At 28.1% G+C, this 21,560-nt stretch overlaps 1 protein-coding gene across 3 annotated transcripts in view; it reads right to left on the bottom strand.

Moving 5' to 3' along the window:
• The window catches only part of LOC136975904 (plexin-B-like), a 302,414-nt gene that overhangs the window by 69,052 nt on the left and 211,802 nt on the right, over positions 1–21,560 (bottom strand). For all 3 annotated transcript variants that reach the window (XM_067271069.1, XM_067271070.1, XM_067271068.1), the window contains 5 exons: positions 19,354–19,454; positions 10,291–10,435; positions 6,298–6,457; positions 4,025–4,121; positions 1,348–1,456 (listed from right to left, as the gene is read on the bottom strand). In XM_067271069.1, coding sequence (XP_067127170.1) covers positions 1,348–1,456; positions 4,025–4,121; positions 6,298–6,457; positions 10,291–10,435; positions 19,354–19,454 — 612 coding nt within the window. The remainder of the gene's footprint in view (positions 1–1,347; positions 1,457–4,024; positions 4,122–6,297; positions 6,458–10,290; positions 10,436–19,353; positions 19,455–21,560) is intronic.

The following is a 21,560-nucleotide window of genomic DNA, read 5'->3' as shown; positions in this document are numbered from 1 at the left end:
ACATAACCAGTTACGCTAGTCCAACTGCCTGTTTACTAATCTCTTCGATAAGTGTCAAGTCTAAAAGTTTACATATGGATGAAAACATTTGTTTAAGTATTAGGATTTTTAATTTTGCTAGATTTTTGGCATGTTGCATAACTCTGCTTATCAGAAAAATTAAGTCATGTGACATTATCATATAACAGAAATTTCTTGTCATTGTACTTATAAGTGTTAAATTCAATTAAATAAAATAACTTTCTCCTTGATAATTTTTTTTATAAATATCATCATTTTTAAATTTACCTGTTTTCACTTCTTGTCAATTGTCTAGTTTATGTTGTGGTGGATTAGTTAACACATTTAAAATTTTTAATTTAAAACTTGATTCCATTTTGTTATTGAATTTTGTTTCAGTTTAATTCTATTTGCATTTTAAATATTATTTATATGCTAAATGCAATTTTAAATTAAATTTAAACTACTATTTGATTCCAAAACATTCAGGTTTGTTTCATTTTCAAATTGGCCTAAGATGAGCCAAAAATGAAATGTTTCTTGATTATAATAAATTTTAACTACATGAAAAAGCAGTTTATTTCTATTTCTTACAATATGATGCAAAGATTTGCTCAATTTTTGAGGTGAAGCATTATCAAAGCCTCTTCTACATGACATACAAAATTGTGTTTGTTCTCAAAGTCTGTTTGATTAATTTTGATTAAACTTTGCTATTTTCCATTAGTTGTAATAAAAAATAAAAAAATGTAATAAAAAATGGGGTCCATTATTTTGTTTTCAGGATATAAGGTTGTAGCACGAGCCTGCATGACAAAGTGATGCCATATGATGTTCCATGGTCACTACTATGTCTTCTATGAGCTTATAGAATTGGGTTAGTTCTCAAAATTTACTGAGCCAATTTTTATAAAACTTTGCCACTTTCCATTAATTGTGATGAGGAATCCAAAAATGTAACGAGGGTCATTTAACTATAAGAAATAGGAGTCTATGACTTTATTTTCAATATACAATGTCTGTGCCAATGTATATAAAAAATGACAATGTCTGTGCTCTCTGTAGCAACTGAGTGCACATAATGGAATTTAGGTCTAGGGGTCAAAAATAAAAACAGAATTGCATGTGCCTAATGGAAAATAGGTGCTTTACCAAGTAACTTTACCAAGTTTACAGTTTAAATAATCAAAGTCCACACTTTATATATAAGTTTGTATGTTTTCATTTCAACAATTAAAATATTGTTTATGTTATATATGTTCGTAAAGTTGTTATATGATCACTCCATATACATATTAAAAGCATATAACTTTATAAATAAAATAAAATAAATTATTTCCTACTCACACTTTCACCAATTATTACTCTTCGTGAACATGAGGAAGCATTATTGGTACACATATTTTCATGCATACACCAACTACAAGCCCAGGTACTTGTTACGCATGCTTTACAGCTAAATAAATAAAAGTTTATATTTAATATTAGAAAATATTTATATAAATAAAATAATAAAATAGTAGACAATATTGTTGTACAGAAGTTATCTGAAAACATTATAATATTCTAAAATTCAGTCTTATTCAGTTTATAAGACTAACTTGTGGCTGTCCGCCATTTTGTTGTTTGTAAATACTGTGTATAGAATTAGAACCCTTTCTTCTTTCTTTAATCCTTCTCTCTTCCGCTCTTAACCCTTCCCGTCACCTGACAGGAACGGCTTTTCTCGTGGGTCCTGATTGGTAGTTTTCACAAGAGGGACAGGAGGGGGCCCTGCCCGAATAAACGGTGAGTCAGAGGGATAAGAATAACGGACACTTTTGGACCGGACACCGAGAAGGAAGGTCGAGAGAGACTCCTTGGGGTACGTGCATGAAATGAAGATCAACAGATAGAGCCCAGATAGAAAGTGTGGGACAGAATCGAGAACTAATTGAGAGATCCGTTCCTGTGAAGTCTCAAGAAACACCTCGGTGCATATCGAGTATCCACCGCATAGTATAAAACCCGATGCTAACGGATTGAACATCCACCGTAATTGACCTCCCAGATCAGGACCCCTTTCATCTAACTACCGGTAGCACCTTCTATTACTTTCTTCATCTTTCTATTTCTATTAGTTATAGTGATAGCTTAAGTTTAGTTATAAGTATAGTTATAACTAGTTAATTACAATCGTATCGTGTATAACATAATTTGTAAAATTCTGAACGAGAGCGGAGACTATATATATCCGCGAGAATTCGTCTTGGTGACGGGCATCAGTAACTTGTAAATAAAATAATTCTGTAAATAAATATTTTTGTTCCTCATGGATTGTTCATATCATTTGTCTTTTACATTCCACTTATCACAAACTTATAGACTAATATAAGACTAATAGTGAATTCATGATTATTAATTATTAAATCTGGATAACAAAATGATACAAGTAATGTCCAGCAAATAATATACTCTATTAAATAACAACAAAAACAAATGTTTTTGACAATTCTTAAACCATCATTATCAGGTTAAAAAGCAGTCAAACATATATATATATATATATAAAAATTCAAACATTACTTTAAACAGAATGAAATAATTATTTCATTTGTAGAAAGTACAGATGTCAACAATGACATAACCAGATATTTTTAAAGGTAAGAGTTAAAATTATAGGTGTATTTGAAAGACAGACCTCCATGCTTTAGAAAACATTTTGGTATTTCTAATTTAGTGCAAAGTTCCAAAAAGTATCTTTGTAAATTTTGAGTTTTGCCAATGTTTCAAATTGGTCCAGTTTCTAATTAGGTATATTAGACTAGCTTCATTGAGATGTACCCATATATTATTATTTTTTTATTTCTTAACATGCATATCAAGGATTGTTCTTCTATCCAAAAGGGCCTGCTGACCACAGCATTGATGACATTTGTGACAAAAAATAATATATGGGTACTTCTCAATGAAGCTAGTCTAATACACCTAATTAGAAACTGGACCAACCTGAAACATCTGGCAAAACTCACTATTGAATTCACTATTATAAAATCCCAAATAAAATTTTATTGCATAATAAGCTCAACTAGTCATATCATGGAATATTGGAACATTGAGAAATACAAAAAAAATTTGGAGAATTTTTTCTGTATGTATGGATATGTTAGTAGGGGGGCATGATTTTATTTACTGAATTTCATGGGATTGATGCTATTAAATTTTGGCAGATCAATGGGTGGGGAAATAGAAGGGGGTCGTATGTCTCATCTCAAGTAGGGTCAAACTTAATGAAGATTTTATTCGTTATTAGCATTTACAATTTTTTATAAAACCCATCCATCTCCTCAAACTCAAACAAGTTTTTTTCAATTTTATAATAATTAAAAATATAAAAAGTTTTTAAATAAAATATCACAACAGATGGCACCACCAAAATTTTAGATGTTGCCAAGAAAGTTAAGCAGCTTGTTGCTGGATTTTGTTAAGAGTAATTTTAACTTTAGTTGAGAGTTTTCTTACAAATATTGTGAAGAAAGAAGGAATTAAAAAAAATCAAAAGCAGTTCTTGAGATATTAAGTTATGAAATCAAATTAAAAAAGTACAGCTTATATATATTTTCACAAATCAAATTACAATATTTCTAATATTAAAATTTATCAAAATCTTTTTAATGTTGCTTGTAAAATATTAAATTATTTCAATATTAATATAAAAAATGTATTAAATGCTAAATTCAGAAACAGACATTTGAAAGAAAGAAAATTAAAATTAACTTAATATATAAAAAGTTTTTGATTAAACAAGAAAACAAGTTTAAATTATGTAATAAAATTTCAAATCAATTTCTTGATATTGTAAAACTAAAACAATAGAAAGTAATATTCACATAAATTTAAATTTTTACGAAGCTTTTAGCACATTAAAATCAGAAAATATTTTATGATATAGCTATATTTATAATTCTTAATCATTATCATACATAATACTTTGTCATTGAAAATTTTTAACTTATAATAATCTATATAATAAAATAAAACTTACGTTTTGTGAACAGCACAATCATAATATACAAATGGGCGATGAATGAAATCTGTTTCTGTTTCACTTGATCTAACAGCAAGATTTACAATAACATGATCTAAAATAAATTTTGGTTTAAGATAAATTTCACAACAGATAAGATAAAAATAATTTATTAATAATTTTATAATTATGTTTTAAATCTATATTAAAAAATATTTTTAAAGCATACATTTTAATTCATATGAAGATAATAAATTTTTTCTATCAGAAAGAAAAACAACATATTTAAAGTAGAAAGTTATAAAAAAGAATAGAAACGGATTAAAATGATGAATGTTAGTAATCCTTTCTTTTTGAATTCTGAAGATTCCATCAAACACATACAACTAAGTAAAATCCTAGGTTGAATTTCTATGAAATGTAAGTACAGAAATATTTCTTGTTTTAAATACACTTAATTTTTCCATTTAAATAATGATTGCTATTATCTATAAAGGAATCAAAATCTTAGATCATTTTATATATATAATACTTTTAGTTTAAAAATTAATTTTTTCAATTAAAGTAATAATTGTTGTTGCATTTTATTGATTATTATTCATGGATTTTGTTTTCATAATAATATTCATAGAATATTAAATAGAATTAAATATAGAAATTCAAGAATAATGTTCATAGAATTGAATAATATTCAATTCCATACTATTTGTTACAATTAAGTCCTAAATATATTTGAATCCAGAAAATGGTTTTAGCTAATTAAATAATGCTCTTTAACTTTGTCAGTGGAATGTTTACATTAATTCTGCTCATTTAAAAATTATAACATAAATGACATTGAAAATGATTTTCAAGGTCATTTTCAAGGACCAAAAAAGTCCCATCAAATTTTCCATACATGACTTCCTATGTAACTACATCAGCAAAATTATATATTCAGTACTTTTGGAATAGAGCTTTAATTATAATCACCATGTATAAATACAGGGTGATTATAATTAAAGTTCTGATTTTAATAGTCTGAAATAAGAACCACTGCTCAGAATGACTTGACATTTTGCATGAATAGCCATGCATTGAAGCAATGGAATTTTGTTTGGTGAAAAAAAAATTAATTCAAAAATTTGCTGCTATGGGGACAATTTGTGCTTTATTACAATGGAAAACAGAGCCAGCACTACTGAATAGATATTTGCCCAGGGTGGTAAATTTTCATAAATTTTCATGAGTGAAAATAACAAACAATGAAACCATTGTAGTAATGTAAGTGAAATTAAACTATTTTGAATAAAATTAAAATTTAAAAACATTCAAAAATTTATTCACATTTCTAATAGATATGACATTTTAAAACAATTTTTCTTTTTCATTTTAAGTAGGGGATAAGGGGTGTCAAATGCACATCTTGCCCTGGACAGCATAAACTATAGCACTGGCTCAGCTGGAAAGCAATACAAAAGTAAAAACATTTAAGGGTGATATAATAAGTGTTCAATATGCTGTCCTTCATATTGATATCAGCTGATATCACAAAAAAGCATGTTCAACAACAGACCTGAGTGTTTTTGTAGAGATGATGTGGATATGATGCTTGATGCTGGCTTTCAGTTCCACTAAATTTGTAATGTGTCTATTAAACACAACATTCTTTAGATGTTTCCAAAGCCAAAAATCACTTTGGTTCAAGTCTGGTAAACAAGCTGGTCATGGCATTGATTATTCTGTTATTTCCAAAATGTCTGCAAAGTAGCTGCTTCACTAGTGTTTGTGATATTGCAAATGTTTGTGATATGCACATGTCATATACAAGTAATTGAATCTTTTGATACAGCAGTATGCATCACAGATCCCCAGTGGCAAATTTTTGAACTAAATTTAAAAAAAATAATAAAATTCCATTGCTTCATGGATATTCTTGCAAAATGTCAAGTCATTTAACCATAATATTTCTTAAATTGGAAAAATCCACTTTACAATGCTTCTGATTAATAAAATAAATTTTACTGATTTAAGGAAGGTTATAGTTTGAGTTCTTACTTATTAAGATTTCATCTGTTATCTTTGAGAATATCCTATATGTGCACATAATATTTTGTACTGACAGAAATACCAATGTATTTTTAATTGTTCTTCTTATGTATGACCATTTGTTCAAACTTGGTATCTCTGAATATAACTGTGATAATTACAATTTAAACAAATAATTGGACAATTATTATTTGGTTTTCATATTAGTGATATTTTTAAGATTTTTATTATTATTTTTTGAAATATTTTAAGAATTTATATACCTTCAGTTGGAGGAATACTAGGTCTTGCAGTAACTAATGGTGTCATACAAGCTAATCCACTATGAGTTACACGAGCTTGAATTGGGGCACTATCTCCAAAAACACAAAGGTAATGTGCACCATAAGGAAGCTGAGGCAACTGATTAATTACTAATTCAACCTGAAACATAAATAGTCATTTTTAGTTTATTTTAAATAAATTATAATATATTTTTATTGTGGAATAAAAACTCTAATATGTTTTTCAAAACTTTAAGAGTACATAACTAAAAGAAGTCACTTAATAATTTGTAAACATTTATATAATAATTATTATTATCATCATTTTCATTATATATGCCATATTTACTCGCATATAAGACGTGGTTTTTATTCATTTATCACAGCTTCAAATTCCTAGATCGTCATATATATGCACGCAAAAGATTCTTTGTGTTTTTGTAAATAATTTTTGTGAACCATGTATTCACATTTTTTACTGGATGTTCTCCCTCTTGTATTTAAAAACATAAGTATTTTATCTAGATCATTTGAATTGTTCTTGTATATTGCCAGGAGTAAAGTAGGGAAAGCTTTGCTTTGCCTATCTTTACTCTTGACTTTACTCCTGAATAGCAATAGGAAAAGCAAAGCTTTTAAAAATTGAATTCCAGATTAAAATTCCAAAATCGCACAGAGGCCCAATATAAGTTTTAATCCATTCCCATGTGAAAACAGGTGATTATTCGGAAATCAGAATTCGGAGAAACTCATAAGTGTAATTGACATAGAATGTATTCGACTGTTAAGAATTGGCAAATAAAAGGTTCCCAATTGTCCAGCTTTACATGAACAAATTATGCTGTCAATTTTACAAGATTTTTCTTTAAAGTTTAAAATGCCAGTAATTTTTGCAGGACAATGTGTGCATTTACATTCATTTGATATTTTACTTGTGCCTTGTGATTGAACAAAATAAAATTAAAATTGTATTAATAAATCTAATTTTCTTTATTTTGATCCTTAATGTCACACCTTGTTCTATATGCAAGGTCATCTTATATGTGAGTAAATACAAAATATATATATATTACCACAAGAACAAGTAAAAGTAATAAAAAAAAAGTTTTTTATTCCTTTTACTGGTTTTTGTGATATTTTCTGTGTAGTTTTATTTTAAACAATCAGTGTTTTTCCTGTGGTGAATGTAGTAAACATTATAATATTAAATATCATGTTAGAGCAATAAAGACAAGATAATTTATCACAATTGTTTAATCATAAAATAAAAAACTTCATAATTAATGTTTTAATATAGATAATTTAAGAAAATAATACAAACCATATAGAAGATTTTATACAAAATATGAGAATTTTAATTTAATGATATTGTAAATTCTATGTACAAAAATTCAAAAAGATCAAAGATAAAAGATATTTGTTATGAATGAACACAACAATTTATGGAGGATCCAAAAGGTACTTACAAAGTTTAATGTTCTGTTACGTGGTAGGCACCAAAAGTTTCTGGCCTAACTATATTTTAGACATGATAAGAATAAAATAAAAATAGTATCAGATAGTGTCATCTGTATGTGGACTAATAAAACAGTTCTTTCTGTGAATTTGTATAAGTTGCTTGAAACATTCATTTTAGTTAGACTTGGTGCATCAATTTGCATCATATTTGCCTCTTGCAAGACTATGTGCCAGTGCAAATGGCTGCCATTGCCAAGGCTGTTGTGAAGGAGTGTGGGTTTGAGGAGCTTGACCATTCACAGCCTACAGCCCAGAACAAGCTCCTAGTGATTATTATCTGTTTCCAAAACTCAAAAAAGTCCTTCAAAAAAGTGAAGAGTTGCAGGAGGCAGTTTATAAGTATTTTGCAGACAAAACTGAATTATTTTTTCAAGGGTATCAAAATGTTAAATCCAAGATGTAATAAGTGTGTTGAACTGCAAGGAGACTATATTGAAAAATGACCAACATTGTTTTATACCTATAACATCAAAAACACAGTTAGGCCAGAAACTTTTGGCACCTACCTCATACAACTAAACAATGAGTTATACAAATCTATAAGGAGTCAAGTCCAAATTTTACTTTTATTTTTGGGATTTTTATTTAGTTCTCTTTATTGTTTGTTTCGGGGATGTTTTATTTTGTTAAGGGAGAAAAGCTCCATGCCCAATTGAAAAAGACAAATATAAATGCAAAAAATAATACTCTAACTATGACTGACACCAATACTGCTGATGCTTCTAATCTACCATGGCATCTCAGATTGAGTGATTTCCATATAGAAATGGTCTCTTAACCCCAATTGTAACTGATTCTAAAAATCAGAATTAATTTTTTGAAAATATTGGTAAAGACAAATGTCCAAAGGATTGCAAAAGAAAAAACTGACAACTGTCAGTATTTTTCTTTCAGAATTTTATAACTTGCACAGTTTATTTTTTTTTCTAACTGATTTGATATTTATTACTATTAACTATTATATATAGTTGGTCTTAGAATAATAAATCTAATTCTTTTTTTTTACTTTTTGACATATAGTCAAGTATTTATTTTGAGCTTTTCATACATTAACTGATTGTTCCTTTTGAACAAATTTGTTCAATTTTTTGCTCATTTAAAAGTTCAGGTCTGGCATTGACTGATCTTATTTTCATTTTTGCATATGTAATGCTGCATGTTAGGTAATTTCCAAGCTTCAAAAACATTAGACATCACAATCTTACTCAGATATTATTTAAATTAATATTTGAAACTATTTATATTACAATGCATTCAAAATGTATGTTCTCAGTTTCAATGAATTCTGAATTATGGAAAGGAAATTAACTGATAAACTTATTCAGCAAATTTGAATCCTTGAGACTCCTTTTTGCAAAGATATTTCAAGGTTAGAGTGCACCAAATAAATCCAAATACTTAAAAGAAGCTCGAGTCATCTACTAAAATATAAAACTTTTGCTATCAAAGTTCTTCAAAGTGTAATAGAAAATTTTGGGATAAAATTAAGAAAGATCAAGATTGAAATTGAAGGTAAACATATTGAACATACTGTAATGTAAATGCTTTGATTTGAATGATATTTGAACAAAATTTATGTACTCATTGTTTAGGTGTAATAAAGTATTAAACTTGGCAGATACCTTTTGGGCCACCCTATAAAAAGAAATTAAGTAATCAAGCTCATATTTTTTATTGAGTTATTCCAATAAACAGTTATTAGGTAAAAAAATTATGAGAAAAACAAAAATAAATTTTTAATTTTTTTTATATTGTTGAGTTTATTTACGTTTATTTGTTTAAGCAGTTACAATGTAATAATTATTTATGATAATGGAACTTAGATTTAATATTAATAAAATAGCATTTATTATTTAATGTAGTGTTGATATTGCTTACAGAAAAAGCATTGCTTCTATCTGTACAAAATCATAATTTTGGTAAATTTAATTTAGAATTTTTTCATACAATAGTTTTTTTTATGGTGTAATAATATCAATTTTACATGTAAAATTGATATTATTACACCAAAAAAACTATAGAAGTCTCGAACACAAATTCGTGTTAATAACAACCACATAGCTTTTTTTCCATCTTTATTTAGTTGATACGATACATGTTTAAATAAAGGTGGAAAAAAAGCCATGTGGTTGTTATTAACACGAATTTGTGTTCGAGACTTCTAAGAATAATACAACACGGTTTCACAAAAATAAAAAATAAACTATATTTAACACATGGCATAACCTACAGCAAATTGAAAACTTTAGAAAAATTTGGAGCAATTAATTAAGTTTCTTCATTAATATTTATTTCTTTACTTTTATGTAAAAGAAATGAAATAATATTAATTATCATTAAGTATAGTATATATGAAATGTAAGTTATTAAATTAGATATTTGTTACCTTATCAATTATTTTTTTATTAAATAAAAATTAAAATGAAGAATTTTAAAGAAATAAAATATTAATTTAAAATATAATTTACTAAGTACCATTGCCATACTGTTATATGGAAGTTGATCAGGTCTTACAGCTAAAAAATCAATGCATTGTTTTGTTTCAAGGGATAGCCATCGAGGAGAACTTCGATCACTAAAAGACCATGTTGCATTTTGACAAGCTGCTTTTATTGTGCATCTAAAAAACAGATAATCTTTAATATTTAATTTATATAAATTTAAAAATAATTTAATTTTTTAATATCAGAAATTTATTTTTAAATAAAAATCTTGTAATTAAAAACTTCTTAATATTTATATAAATTTTAATAAATTTTTTAATCACTTTTCTGCTAATTAAATATATTATTGGAAAATCTGACTTTTTTAATATGTAGTAGTAAATTCTAGTAATTTAAATATATCAAATTGTGTAAAAAACAGAAAAAATATATGTTTTGCATTAAAACAATAATTTTTTGGAATAAGACAACATTATATACCATTAACTAATGTATCAGGCAAAGCTAGGACATTGTCCTAAATGCCTATTTTGTTCCTTTGGTTCAATTTTGTATCAAAATGTATACCAGAGGATGCTGTGATATATCAAATAAGTAATAGTGTCTGAAAATGCCTGTTCCAGTAATAAATGTCTAAAGTTTGCCTATTTTACCATATTTTCTGAAAATCACTTAATTTCTTTTAATTTTTATTAATAATAAACATTAAACCTACTACTAATGTTTATTATTAATGAAAATTAAAAATTAAATTAAATTAATAAACATTAGTAGTAGGTTTAATGTTTATTATTAATGTAAATTATTTCTATTCATTAAAGTACCAATAAAGGTGATAATTCATCTGATATGGGAGGGTGAGAACAATTAGAAACAGTTAGGAAATTTTTAAGTGTAGGAAGCTAAAAGAATTGTATGAATACAAAGTTAATTAATATAACAGCCCAGTGCTAATGAGCTTTGAAATTGAAATTGTCAACAAATTTCATTTGTTTGCAATCTAAATTTTAAATGTGATTGTATTATAGTTAAACCATTTCTAATTGATCTTCTTAGATTCCTGCCTATTTAATGTTCAGAAATTGAAATTATGCTTTTGATTGGCTGACAAATTTCAACTGTAAACAATTTCAAACTTAAATTTGAAAATTAATCCTTCTCAAATTTTTAAATTTCTTACTGTACTTAGTTAGAAAACATTAGTTAAGTAATGATGATTTTAAAAACAGTGTAAGTAGGTGGTATCCATTTTGTATCTCTACTTTCCACAAAGTTTTGCACATTTTATGTGGTAAGTATATTTAGCAATAAATACCTTATTCACATTTATTTAGTTGATTTATACATATGCATAGCCCCTTTTTTAAAGTGGATTCATTGTCCAGTCTAGCTTGTCTGTAAAGAATGGTTATTTCCAGTTATATGTGTAGTGCTTCGCCACTGTAAATTGTCATATATTTTCTTTACATTGTATTACCAATTCTGTATTAGTATGTAATTGCATTTTTTTAATTGTATCGTGTTTCCTTTTTTGTTGTTCCACATTCGCGCAGAATATTCTGTGTTGTGTTACGTGCTACCTCTGGATGTTAGTGGTTGTGAAGGGTTTGTAAGGAACTGAGTCCGAGTGTTATTTTTATTTTATTATTATTTTTTCGTTTTATTATATTTTGTTTGGGGCTTATGTTTATTTAGGACGAAGGTTCCCCACCACTCTCTTATTAGTAACGAAAAAAAGAAGATAAAACAACTCACGAAAAAAAAAAGCGCCGTAGGAAAAATCTCCCGCACTTGCGCTGCCCAGCGGAAGTAAACGGTCCGCAGAAAAAAAAAATAGAAGGGGGAGTCCCCACACTCACTAGTAAAGAAATACTTACTAAACCGTCATAACATCCCAGAAAATTGTGCTAAATACTTTGTAAACAGTTTATAAGCTTTTGTCGGAAAATTAAAGCTGCCAGAAAGAAACTTAATGTTAACAAACTAAGTATGTAAATAAGGGGAGTAACCCAGCTGAATTGTGACGTCACCTCACAGCCTAAAACCAGGATGTCAACCGAAGAAATCGAGGTGAATTCCAAATCGAGGGGAACTCCAAATCAAGGTGATTTCCAGAGCGAGGTGAATTCGAAAGTGAGATGATTTTCTGGTCGAAGTCCAGATTGATAATTAGACGATCCAAGGTGTTAAAGAGGAATTCGATTTGATGATAGCGAAAGGATTGAGGAAATAGATTCCTCGTATAGTGAGGTGACGGATAGACGTTTAATTCGTAAGAGATTTTGTTCATAGTTCCTAAGTATTTGATTTGTTGAATTCTCAAAGGGGAATTAATATTAAGTTAAGCTAAGTAGCTGAGTTTATTGTCGAGTTGACTTGTTGATTTTCGTTAATAAATTTTGTTTTGGATTATAGACATTTGTACGTAGTACATTCTAGTTACTAATTAAATACATTTGAACTTTTTGCTTTGACTTGATATTTATCGTTATTCTTACTAATTTTTTTTGGTGCACGCTTAAAAGCCCAGGCTTGGCAAACTAATCTCGAATCCGCGTAAAGTACCAGTTAGGTTAACGTAAGTTTTACCGACCGCAGTTAGTGTCGGTTTCCTAAGATACTAAAAATAGTACTTTACAGGCTGATTGGACAGTAAGGAGACTATGTGACAAAGGGAAAGTCCCAGATGACGCGATATATAAAGAGGGGGGTCTCATGTGTTCAAGCACTATTTTTTGCCATTTCGACTTGGATTGGACCCTGAAGCCCCTGATCCAATGGAGAATAGAGAGAAGGGCAAAATGGTAGCATCAAATAGAAACTGGGTTAACCATTGGCGGGTCCATAGATCTGGAAATCCATATACATCGACATGAAGACACCTCAAGCAAGTATAGTTTATAGTATTGGTGAGGCTATATTGTGGTTGTTCTTCATGGGAGGACTATTTTTAATTCAGAACTGTTCAGTCCACATGGTTATCAATCCTTGTAAATCGTGATTGTTCACTGCCCCTATACACGAATCGCTGTATAGAATTGTATCAGCATGTACCAATCTCCCTGTAAATATTGTATAATCGGAGCACATGAGTTTAATTAGTTTATATTCGGATGATGTACCTAAGATTTTACCACATAAATTAGTTGGTCTGATCGTGTACATGATTGTAGTAGAGAATTTCTTGTAGTCCTAATTGTTCTAGTTGTCAATTATTAAACTTGTTTAACCAATGTAGTACCATGTTATTTGTAAAATCCTCATGATTACCCCACCTACAGACAGGATATATTTTCGTATATCTTAGTCACTACACATGTTTTTTCATTTATGAGTTTTTTTTCTGATGATCTCTTCAAAAATGTAGAACTGAGATTTTAGTGTATACATGGTTTGTATAAGATACTTAAGAAGCAATGCATAAAGTAAAATCATCTACATTGTTACTTTTACAGCACTGAATTATCAACTATTATAATTTTATTATTAATGGCAAAATCATATTCTGTCAAATTTGTTCTAAACAGGTAATTATTTTTGGTATTATTTTTATTGGGTGAACTAATGTAAGATTAATCTTTATAACCTATAATTATGAAAATGGTATAAAATATTAAATAAAACAAACTATATCATAAAAAAGTTTTCATTATAGATGAAATGTGAAAAAAATGGCATTTAGATCAGCATAATCCAATACGAAGCGCAAACAATATATAGAGAATCTTCTTCTCAGCAGGCAGAAAGAGTTCTCAAAATATTTGTTTAAAGCATTGCTGCCTGTAAAAATTTCTTTTAATAAATTAAACAATAAAGTCTTTTGTACATTTTTTCAAAAATTCCCTAATCATAATGTTCCAAGTAAATCTACTTTTATTAAAATATTACTTGGAGCTAGCATACCAAGAAAGAAGTCATTTTTTCATAGTTTCTTTGCAAATTAAACGTTTTGATAGTAACTGCCATCATCACTGTTACTCCAGGACATTCTAGGATTCACTGGAGAGTATAAGGTTAGATTTAAGTAAATTTTGTTTTTGGCTCTCTACATTAACAGTGAATTTATCACTGTGAAAATGTGATCCTCCTGCTAATCTGCTTTAATTTCTAATGAAATTAAAGTAGCTAACAAGTTCAACAATTGCAAAGCTATCTATGATTCTTTACATATGTTTAAATATATTTTATGAAAATTATGTTAACTCCATTGTATATTGATTCTTTAAATGCTTTTTGTGTGGCTATTATCTGTAGTGACTATTTTCAAAGCTACTGAGACACAAAAAATCTGAATGTCAAGTTTCTTCTTTTCATTTCAATGTCTTCTACATGCTAAAGGCTGGGGAAAATCCTTAAAACTTCATCCAAAAATGTTCCATATCACCTGTGTTACTCATGTCTCTGTCAATTAGTTAAAAATATAAGAATTTGCTTTCCTGCAATTAATGCAGTGATAGCATCAGTGAAAAAGAGTGTTTCTGAAATGCCTCAAGATGACAATGTTTAGAGAAACTCTTCCAAATGTTCCTTTGCATCACAGCCAGTTTCAACCCACTGGGGCACATGGTTAGAAGCTGTATTCTACTATGCAAACTATACTGAAGCAATAGATAAGGCTGATAAGAGAAAATACTTTTATTAAACTAACTTACATGCTGATTCTGTTTATTTTATTTTCAGGTAATTCAAATATTTGATTCTAATAAAGATGAAGTAATTGAGGATGAAAAAGTTGCAATGTCTTGCAGCTCAGTTAAAACAGATTTGGTATACATCCAAAATAATTTTGGAGATATTCCAAATAATATCGCTGAATTGGGAAAGGAAAGGACTGCTACTGGTGAGAGCTGTTGATATCATTTATGAAACCAAAAATAGTCCCTTTACAGCTCCTGGCAGAGTTGCATTAACATTTGCAGCATAATATGAAAACTTACAGAAAATTATAAAAAATTATCCAGATTGCCTAACAATAAGTAAAACTGCAGAAATTCTGTCAGAAACTTGTATATCTACAGCAGACTTTAAATATTTTCAAAGTGAAATTGATGCATTCAAGTATGTACCAATCACATCCTGTGAGGCAGAGAGAAGTTTCTTTCACTTAAAAAATATTTTAGGAGACAAGAGAACTTTTTCTTTGCAATTTGGAAAAAGTTTTTATAGTTTATCATCATAATATTGTAATGCAAAAATTATTTTGAAGTACATACAATAAAATATATACAGATTTTTTGAGTGTTTCCTTTCCTTATTTTTATTATTTTTAAAATTAAGCAATAAAACAAAAACTTTATGGATGAATAGTAATTTGTTTTACATAAGTTATTGTTTACATGAAATTCAGTATATAATCGATTGCACGCTATTCTTTAAATTAGTTTGATTAATATTGAGACTTAAAAGCCTATTTTCAGCATTAGTGCTTATTAATTTGATTATTTTGAATTTTTGTGTGTTTAGATGTCATAGCCTTAATTTATTACAAATGTATGTACTATTTGTATCGTTCCTCAACAATATTATAACAAAACAATATTAGGTGAGATTTTGCTATGTATACACTACACCCTTGATGTTCATATTAGTCAGTGTTCGGCAACTTCACCAGTCAGTGTTCATTTGTGACTGAAAATTTATGCACCAAAATTTCAACTTTTGTGAAAGATTTTTATCTTTTTGGAAATGGGAAATTATATACCACTGTAAACTGGAGTTGTGCGAATTAAATGTCCAAACAGGTGCAATGCTAAAAGATCACTGATCTCACTCATTCTTACGGTGTCTGTCATAAGCTATGTTATTGTTTTGTTTATTTTTTTTCTTTTGGCTTAAGTAAAAATGACTTTTGTAGCATTATAAACATTGAACTGTATATTTATTTTTCTGAAAATTTTTTAAAACAACAGTAATATATAAACTCTTAATGAATTACAAATTTAACATTAAAAATGGAACTCAAAGTTTAAGAATTTGATGTTAATAAAGGATTATGCAGTCCCAATTATTCACAGACATTGGATTTAAAACACATATGTACACAGTCAAACCTGACTAAACAACTTGAATAAAATGGAAACATGCCTGAATTCAAAAAAACTTCTTCAGGATGCAGCAATTTTCTGTTAAATCTTACTGTAAGCTGGAAACATGTCTAATATGAAAATGGATGAGAATTTTGGGTATGAAGAACATAACTTAATCTGGATAAAGAGAAAAATTAAGATTCCACTTTTATACAAATAAATAAAATTATCTCCATTTATAACTGTCACTTCAATGCATGACAAATTGTATTCTGAGAATGATTTCAAACCTTGTCAGAGAAACGACATATGACAAGGAGACAAAAGGACACAAGTTCTTTATTCATAGTTTATTAGAATTAACTTGGTCTTTGTTGGAATTAATCAAGGACGGAATTGAAAACTTTCAAGAATCAAATGAATTTCTTAAAATCAAATCCTCATTACAGTAGTTTGTACTTGTGTCACGATAAGACAATCATCTTGTCTAGTGATTTGTCTGGGGTATTCACAGCTTGCATGCTATGTATGTGTGCCCCAATGTATCCATTGTTCCGACACATATCAAAATATGTAAAACACAACAAATGAAAAATGCAATGAGTATAATTTGTGAAAATAATGACAATAAGATAACACAGTACTGTCAATTTGTCCTGTATGAAGTAGCTAGTAACTAACTATTACTGAATATTCAAAAATAAAACAAGTTAATTAACACACTGATTATAGATATTAAAGTAAACAATTAATTAGAGCAGGGATGGGCAACCCACGGCCCTCATTAATACTTTTTGTGGCCCATGTTCCATAAAGTATGAATAAATATCAATTTTCCAGCTTAAGAAAGCATGCAGCAAAAATTCAAACATTATTTTCTACAACTTATGAATGCAAATAGTTTTTCTCACAATGAATTTAGTAAAAATTAAAACAAGAAACCGGCTAACAGACTCAAATTGAAACTAATTTAAAATTAGCAGTGACTAATATTTAACCAAAAATTTCAATATATTACATTTACATCAGTTCCAGAAGCTAAATTAAGTATACTTATGCTAATTTATAATTATACATAAATAAATAATTGTGATTTACCGGCATTTTTTTCTCTTGTATGCAGCCCGCATCAGTTCAAAAGTTTTGAAATGCAGCCCTTACATAGAAAAAGATTGCCCATCCCTGAATTAGAGTATTAAAATTCCTGGAGAAGCTAGCCTATAAAATAATTTGGTTGCTGTATTACTGTAATGCAATTAGAATTTTGGATTGCAAAGCTAGACGTTAGTTTTTGGAACTCAAATTGACTTGTTTGCTGTTGCTTGAGCTCATATTTGAATACCCAGCACAAGTTCTTGGGGACAAAAAGAAACTTTTTGTAACAGAACAGTTTCCAAATCTTCTACCCAAATATTTGTGACAGTTCCTGCCATGTATTGTATGTAGATATGTTTATTGTTTATAGATATTTCTAGAACTTTTTCTGTCTTTTTCTTTTGTTTGCTGATTGCCGTTTGCTTTATTGCCTAGAGAGGCAATAAACTCAGTGGGAGTGGAAGGAAAGCATATATTACTGGTGGATGGAAGAAAATGAAAACATATTTTTTTGCATGTGTAGAAGGACAATTGAGGGGGTTACTTCCAACAACAAAAGAGATTGGGGTTGCCTCAACATTGTGATCTTCTTAAGATTGTATGAAGCTTTTCTGATGAAAAGAAGGATTGCTTGACAATGTTTCATGTTTTGTGATATTAAAAGAACACAACATTGCCACAATCCATCATTTCGGGCTTTGAGATACCTCTCCTAAGGCGTTGCACTGCATAGCACCAAAATTACTACTTGGCAATATTTTTATTAAAGTAACAATAAAAACCCTAGTCCATGTCCACTTTGTGATTCAGTATGAAATTGAATCACAAAGTACACTTCAGGTAAACAGCAGAATGTTAAGTTCCTGTGTAATGGGAGTCCTGTGCACCACACACCAAGAAATTTCATGTCATCACATGGCAAGTTTAGGCAGGAAAGTAGGAAGGGATGTTGAGAACCAAAGGCAGTTTTTGTGCTATGCCACCCAGCATTTCTAGCTTGGGGATTTTTTAATCAACTAACAGAAAATTTGAAGAATTTTTTGGGGGTGACATTTTTTCCACTTTAATCTTTTTTTCATCAGACTAAACCATAAAAATTTTGACATGACAGAACATGTGAAATGCTGTTTAAGAATTGTGATAAAATCTGTTATTCAGAATTATTCATTAAAAAATTGTCCAAAAATGATTCCTATTTCTAATAAGTAAGTGACAGCTTAACATGTTACTTTTGCTTTACAGACTCCTAACTAATAAGGATACCAGCACCTGCATTAATATATAAGTAAAACTGGTGGCATAAATAATTTGAATTGGTGAAAAAAATTTAAAACTGGTGAAATAATAGGAAATTTTTAAAAATTTTCCAGAGCAACCCCTGCCTCTCCCATATAATCCTAGTAATTTCTCCTTCCTCTCTCTTATTCCAGTCTTCTGTAGTTTTCATATAGGCTAAGGAACCACAACTTTAACTTTTGTTTTTACATGGCAACCTTAGCTGGATTTCTTTGTCAATCTCACAAATTCCCATCTTTAATTAATATCACTTTGGATTAAGTCTAGTAATAAAATTTTTTTACATAAATGAAAGTAATTTTACTGTAAAAAATGAAAGTAACTGTGTCACATTTATCTGATGTAGTTTAAGACAAAAAAGAAGAAACTACTAAAACTTATTCAAAACAAAAACCTGCCAAAAGAAAAAAAAATTCAGTACCACAATTCCAGTTCACACAGGTTTTACGATATTGATATTTATATTATATATATATAGTCTTACATATATGTTTTATATCATATTAATTGTTACTTAATCTTCAAATCATATTGTCATTTTTATTATTTACATAAAATGTTATATAAAAATTTAAATTTTAAAATAAAACACATTTTAATAAAAAGTTATTTTTTTATCTTTTAAACAGTGTAGCTAAAAAATAATTAATTTAAAAAATAATAATTAGTTTAATTACCTTTTTTCTAATGAACACCAAGCACAATAAGGATTTCTTGCTTGAAGGCATTGATCACAACTAACAAAATGATGACAAGCTTCCACTCTGACTTTACTTATCTAGAATTAACAATTTTATCAATTTGAATTTTTTTTTAAAATTCTATATTAAATATATAATTTTTAATTAATAAAAATATATTCTAATTTAATTTAATTTTTTAAAATTTACATAGAATAATTAAATTTTTTAATGTACAAATGACATTAAATTGAATATGTAAAAATCACGTTATAATTTTCTTTAAACCAAACGTTTGTTAAATAAATGATATAGACCATGATGTGGAAGTTGCCATTATTTAACATAATTTAAAATTATCAACAAATGATAAGTTGAATAAAGTTTAAATCAACAGCTATTTTGGATTGATTTCCAAAATAGTCTCCTGCTAGATGGTTTCTTTTTGTTGTAAAATAGCATTCTAATGTATAATTTGCAAATAAAATTCCAATTAAAAAATTTATTTCTAAGAGTATATTTGTGTATAAATACTTCAAGAATTTAATTTCTTAAAGTGTTTATTTACAATTTTTTATTTAAAGTAAAACATCTTAAATAAATAAAAATAAAAATAATTAATATTTGTGCAATTTTATCACTAAAGTGCTATGGAGTTGCTATCTTCAGGGCCGGCCATCGGGGGGGTGCGGCGGATGCTACGCACCGGGGCCCCGCGATTGAGGGGGCCCCAACATTATCAAGAATGCAGTATTTTTAGTAATTTTTCTGAAGTAATTAATGTATTAGCAAGAACAAAATCACGCTTTAAATAAACATGCATTAATATATGTTCGTGTTTGTAAATTTTTTTTATTTTAAAAAAACATTTGGGCCCAAATAGTTTCTTGCACCCGGGCCCCTTTATCGAGAAGGCCGGCCCTGGCTATCTTATTATAATTTTAACAACTTATTTTTATTATAACTGTACACTGACTTTATTAAAACTTTAGAAGTATTTTAAAAAAACAAGAACTTAAATAATTAACTTGGTCAAACTGGATAAATGTGAATTGCAGATTCAATATCTATTTAAAATCAAGTTTTTTTTTTGTTTTTGTGTGATTTTGTTTTGTTCATCTGTTACTAATCACATAATTTTAGTGTTCCATGCCAAGCTATCTCCTAGCTGTAATAGCAACTTATAATTATAGTATAAAATTAAATATATAGTTAGTGTTGGAAATAAACAACAATTTTAATATATTATTATATATTTAATTATCAAAAAAAAATTAATCAATACAAAGGAGTATAATTGGATTAAAATACAATATAAAATGGCACTAATTACATGGTTTCTATAAATAAAACTGCTCTCTAAATTCTTGATTTCTTTTTAAAGATAATTTGTTAACAGTTTGGTTGTCTGTACAATGAGTTAACTTATAACAAAAAGATATTGAAAGATTTAAGATATTAAATGCATTTAGAACATATCCAGTTTGTAAACAAGTTTAAAAAACTGTCATTTTAATTAAAGGATTCTAACAAATCCTCCAATTAGAATGCAAAAAGATTTTGGTGTTTTTGAACACATTTTTATCAAAAATCATTTAGAAGCTTAATCTGCTAAATTTTATTTCCAAATTTTTAGTTTTAGGTATTATTATTAGATTTTGCAATTTCTGAGAATTTTTATTCAGTAATAAGTAAAATAAATAAATAATGAACAAAATAAAATTTAAATAGCTATACATGCCAATTTATACTATTGAGAAAGATAACATACACCACTGTCTGTCAGCATTACATAAAATTATTTATTCTGAGAGTACTTTCAACAGTATATAACTGTTCTCTTCAGACAGAATCATTCATAGAGAACAAAACATTTGAAATCAAAAATAGAATTCAAATAGGAACTAACATTTTTACAAATCATTTGTCCTGCATGTGCATAGCATTTAAAATTACATATATACAATTTACAATATTATACAATATTACTAAACTATGATTATATGTAAAAGAAAAACATAAACATAAACATAAAAATAAAACTGGATTAAAATAATTAATAATAAAATAAACAGTAAATAAACAAAAATAAATGTATAGCAGTGCCAATGACACTGTGAGGTGTTTTATCATGAACCATGTGATTTACAGCTTTATGAAGTTAAATAGTGCTGTCCACAGATTTAGTATATCTAGCGTGGTTG

Source organism: Centruroides vittatus, unplaced genomic scaffold (genome assembly GCF_030686945.1).
Source record: "Centruroides vittatus isolate TY-2023 unplaced genomic scaffold, ASM3068694v2 contig_391, whole genome shotgun sequence".
Classification (NCBI taxonomy): domain Eukaryota; kingdom Metazoa; phylum Arthropoda; class Arachnida; order Scorpiones; family Buthidae; genus Centruroides; species Centruroides vittatus.
Note: the sequence above shows the minus strand (reverse complement) of the source record. Positions and strands in the feature narration are given on the sequence as shown.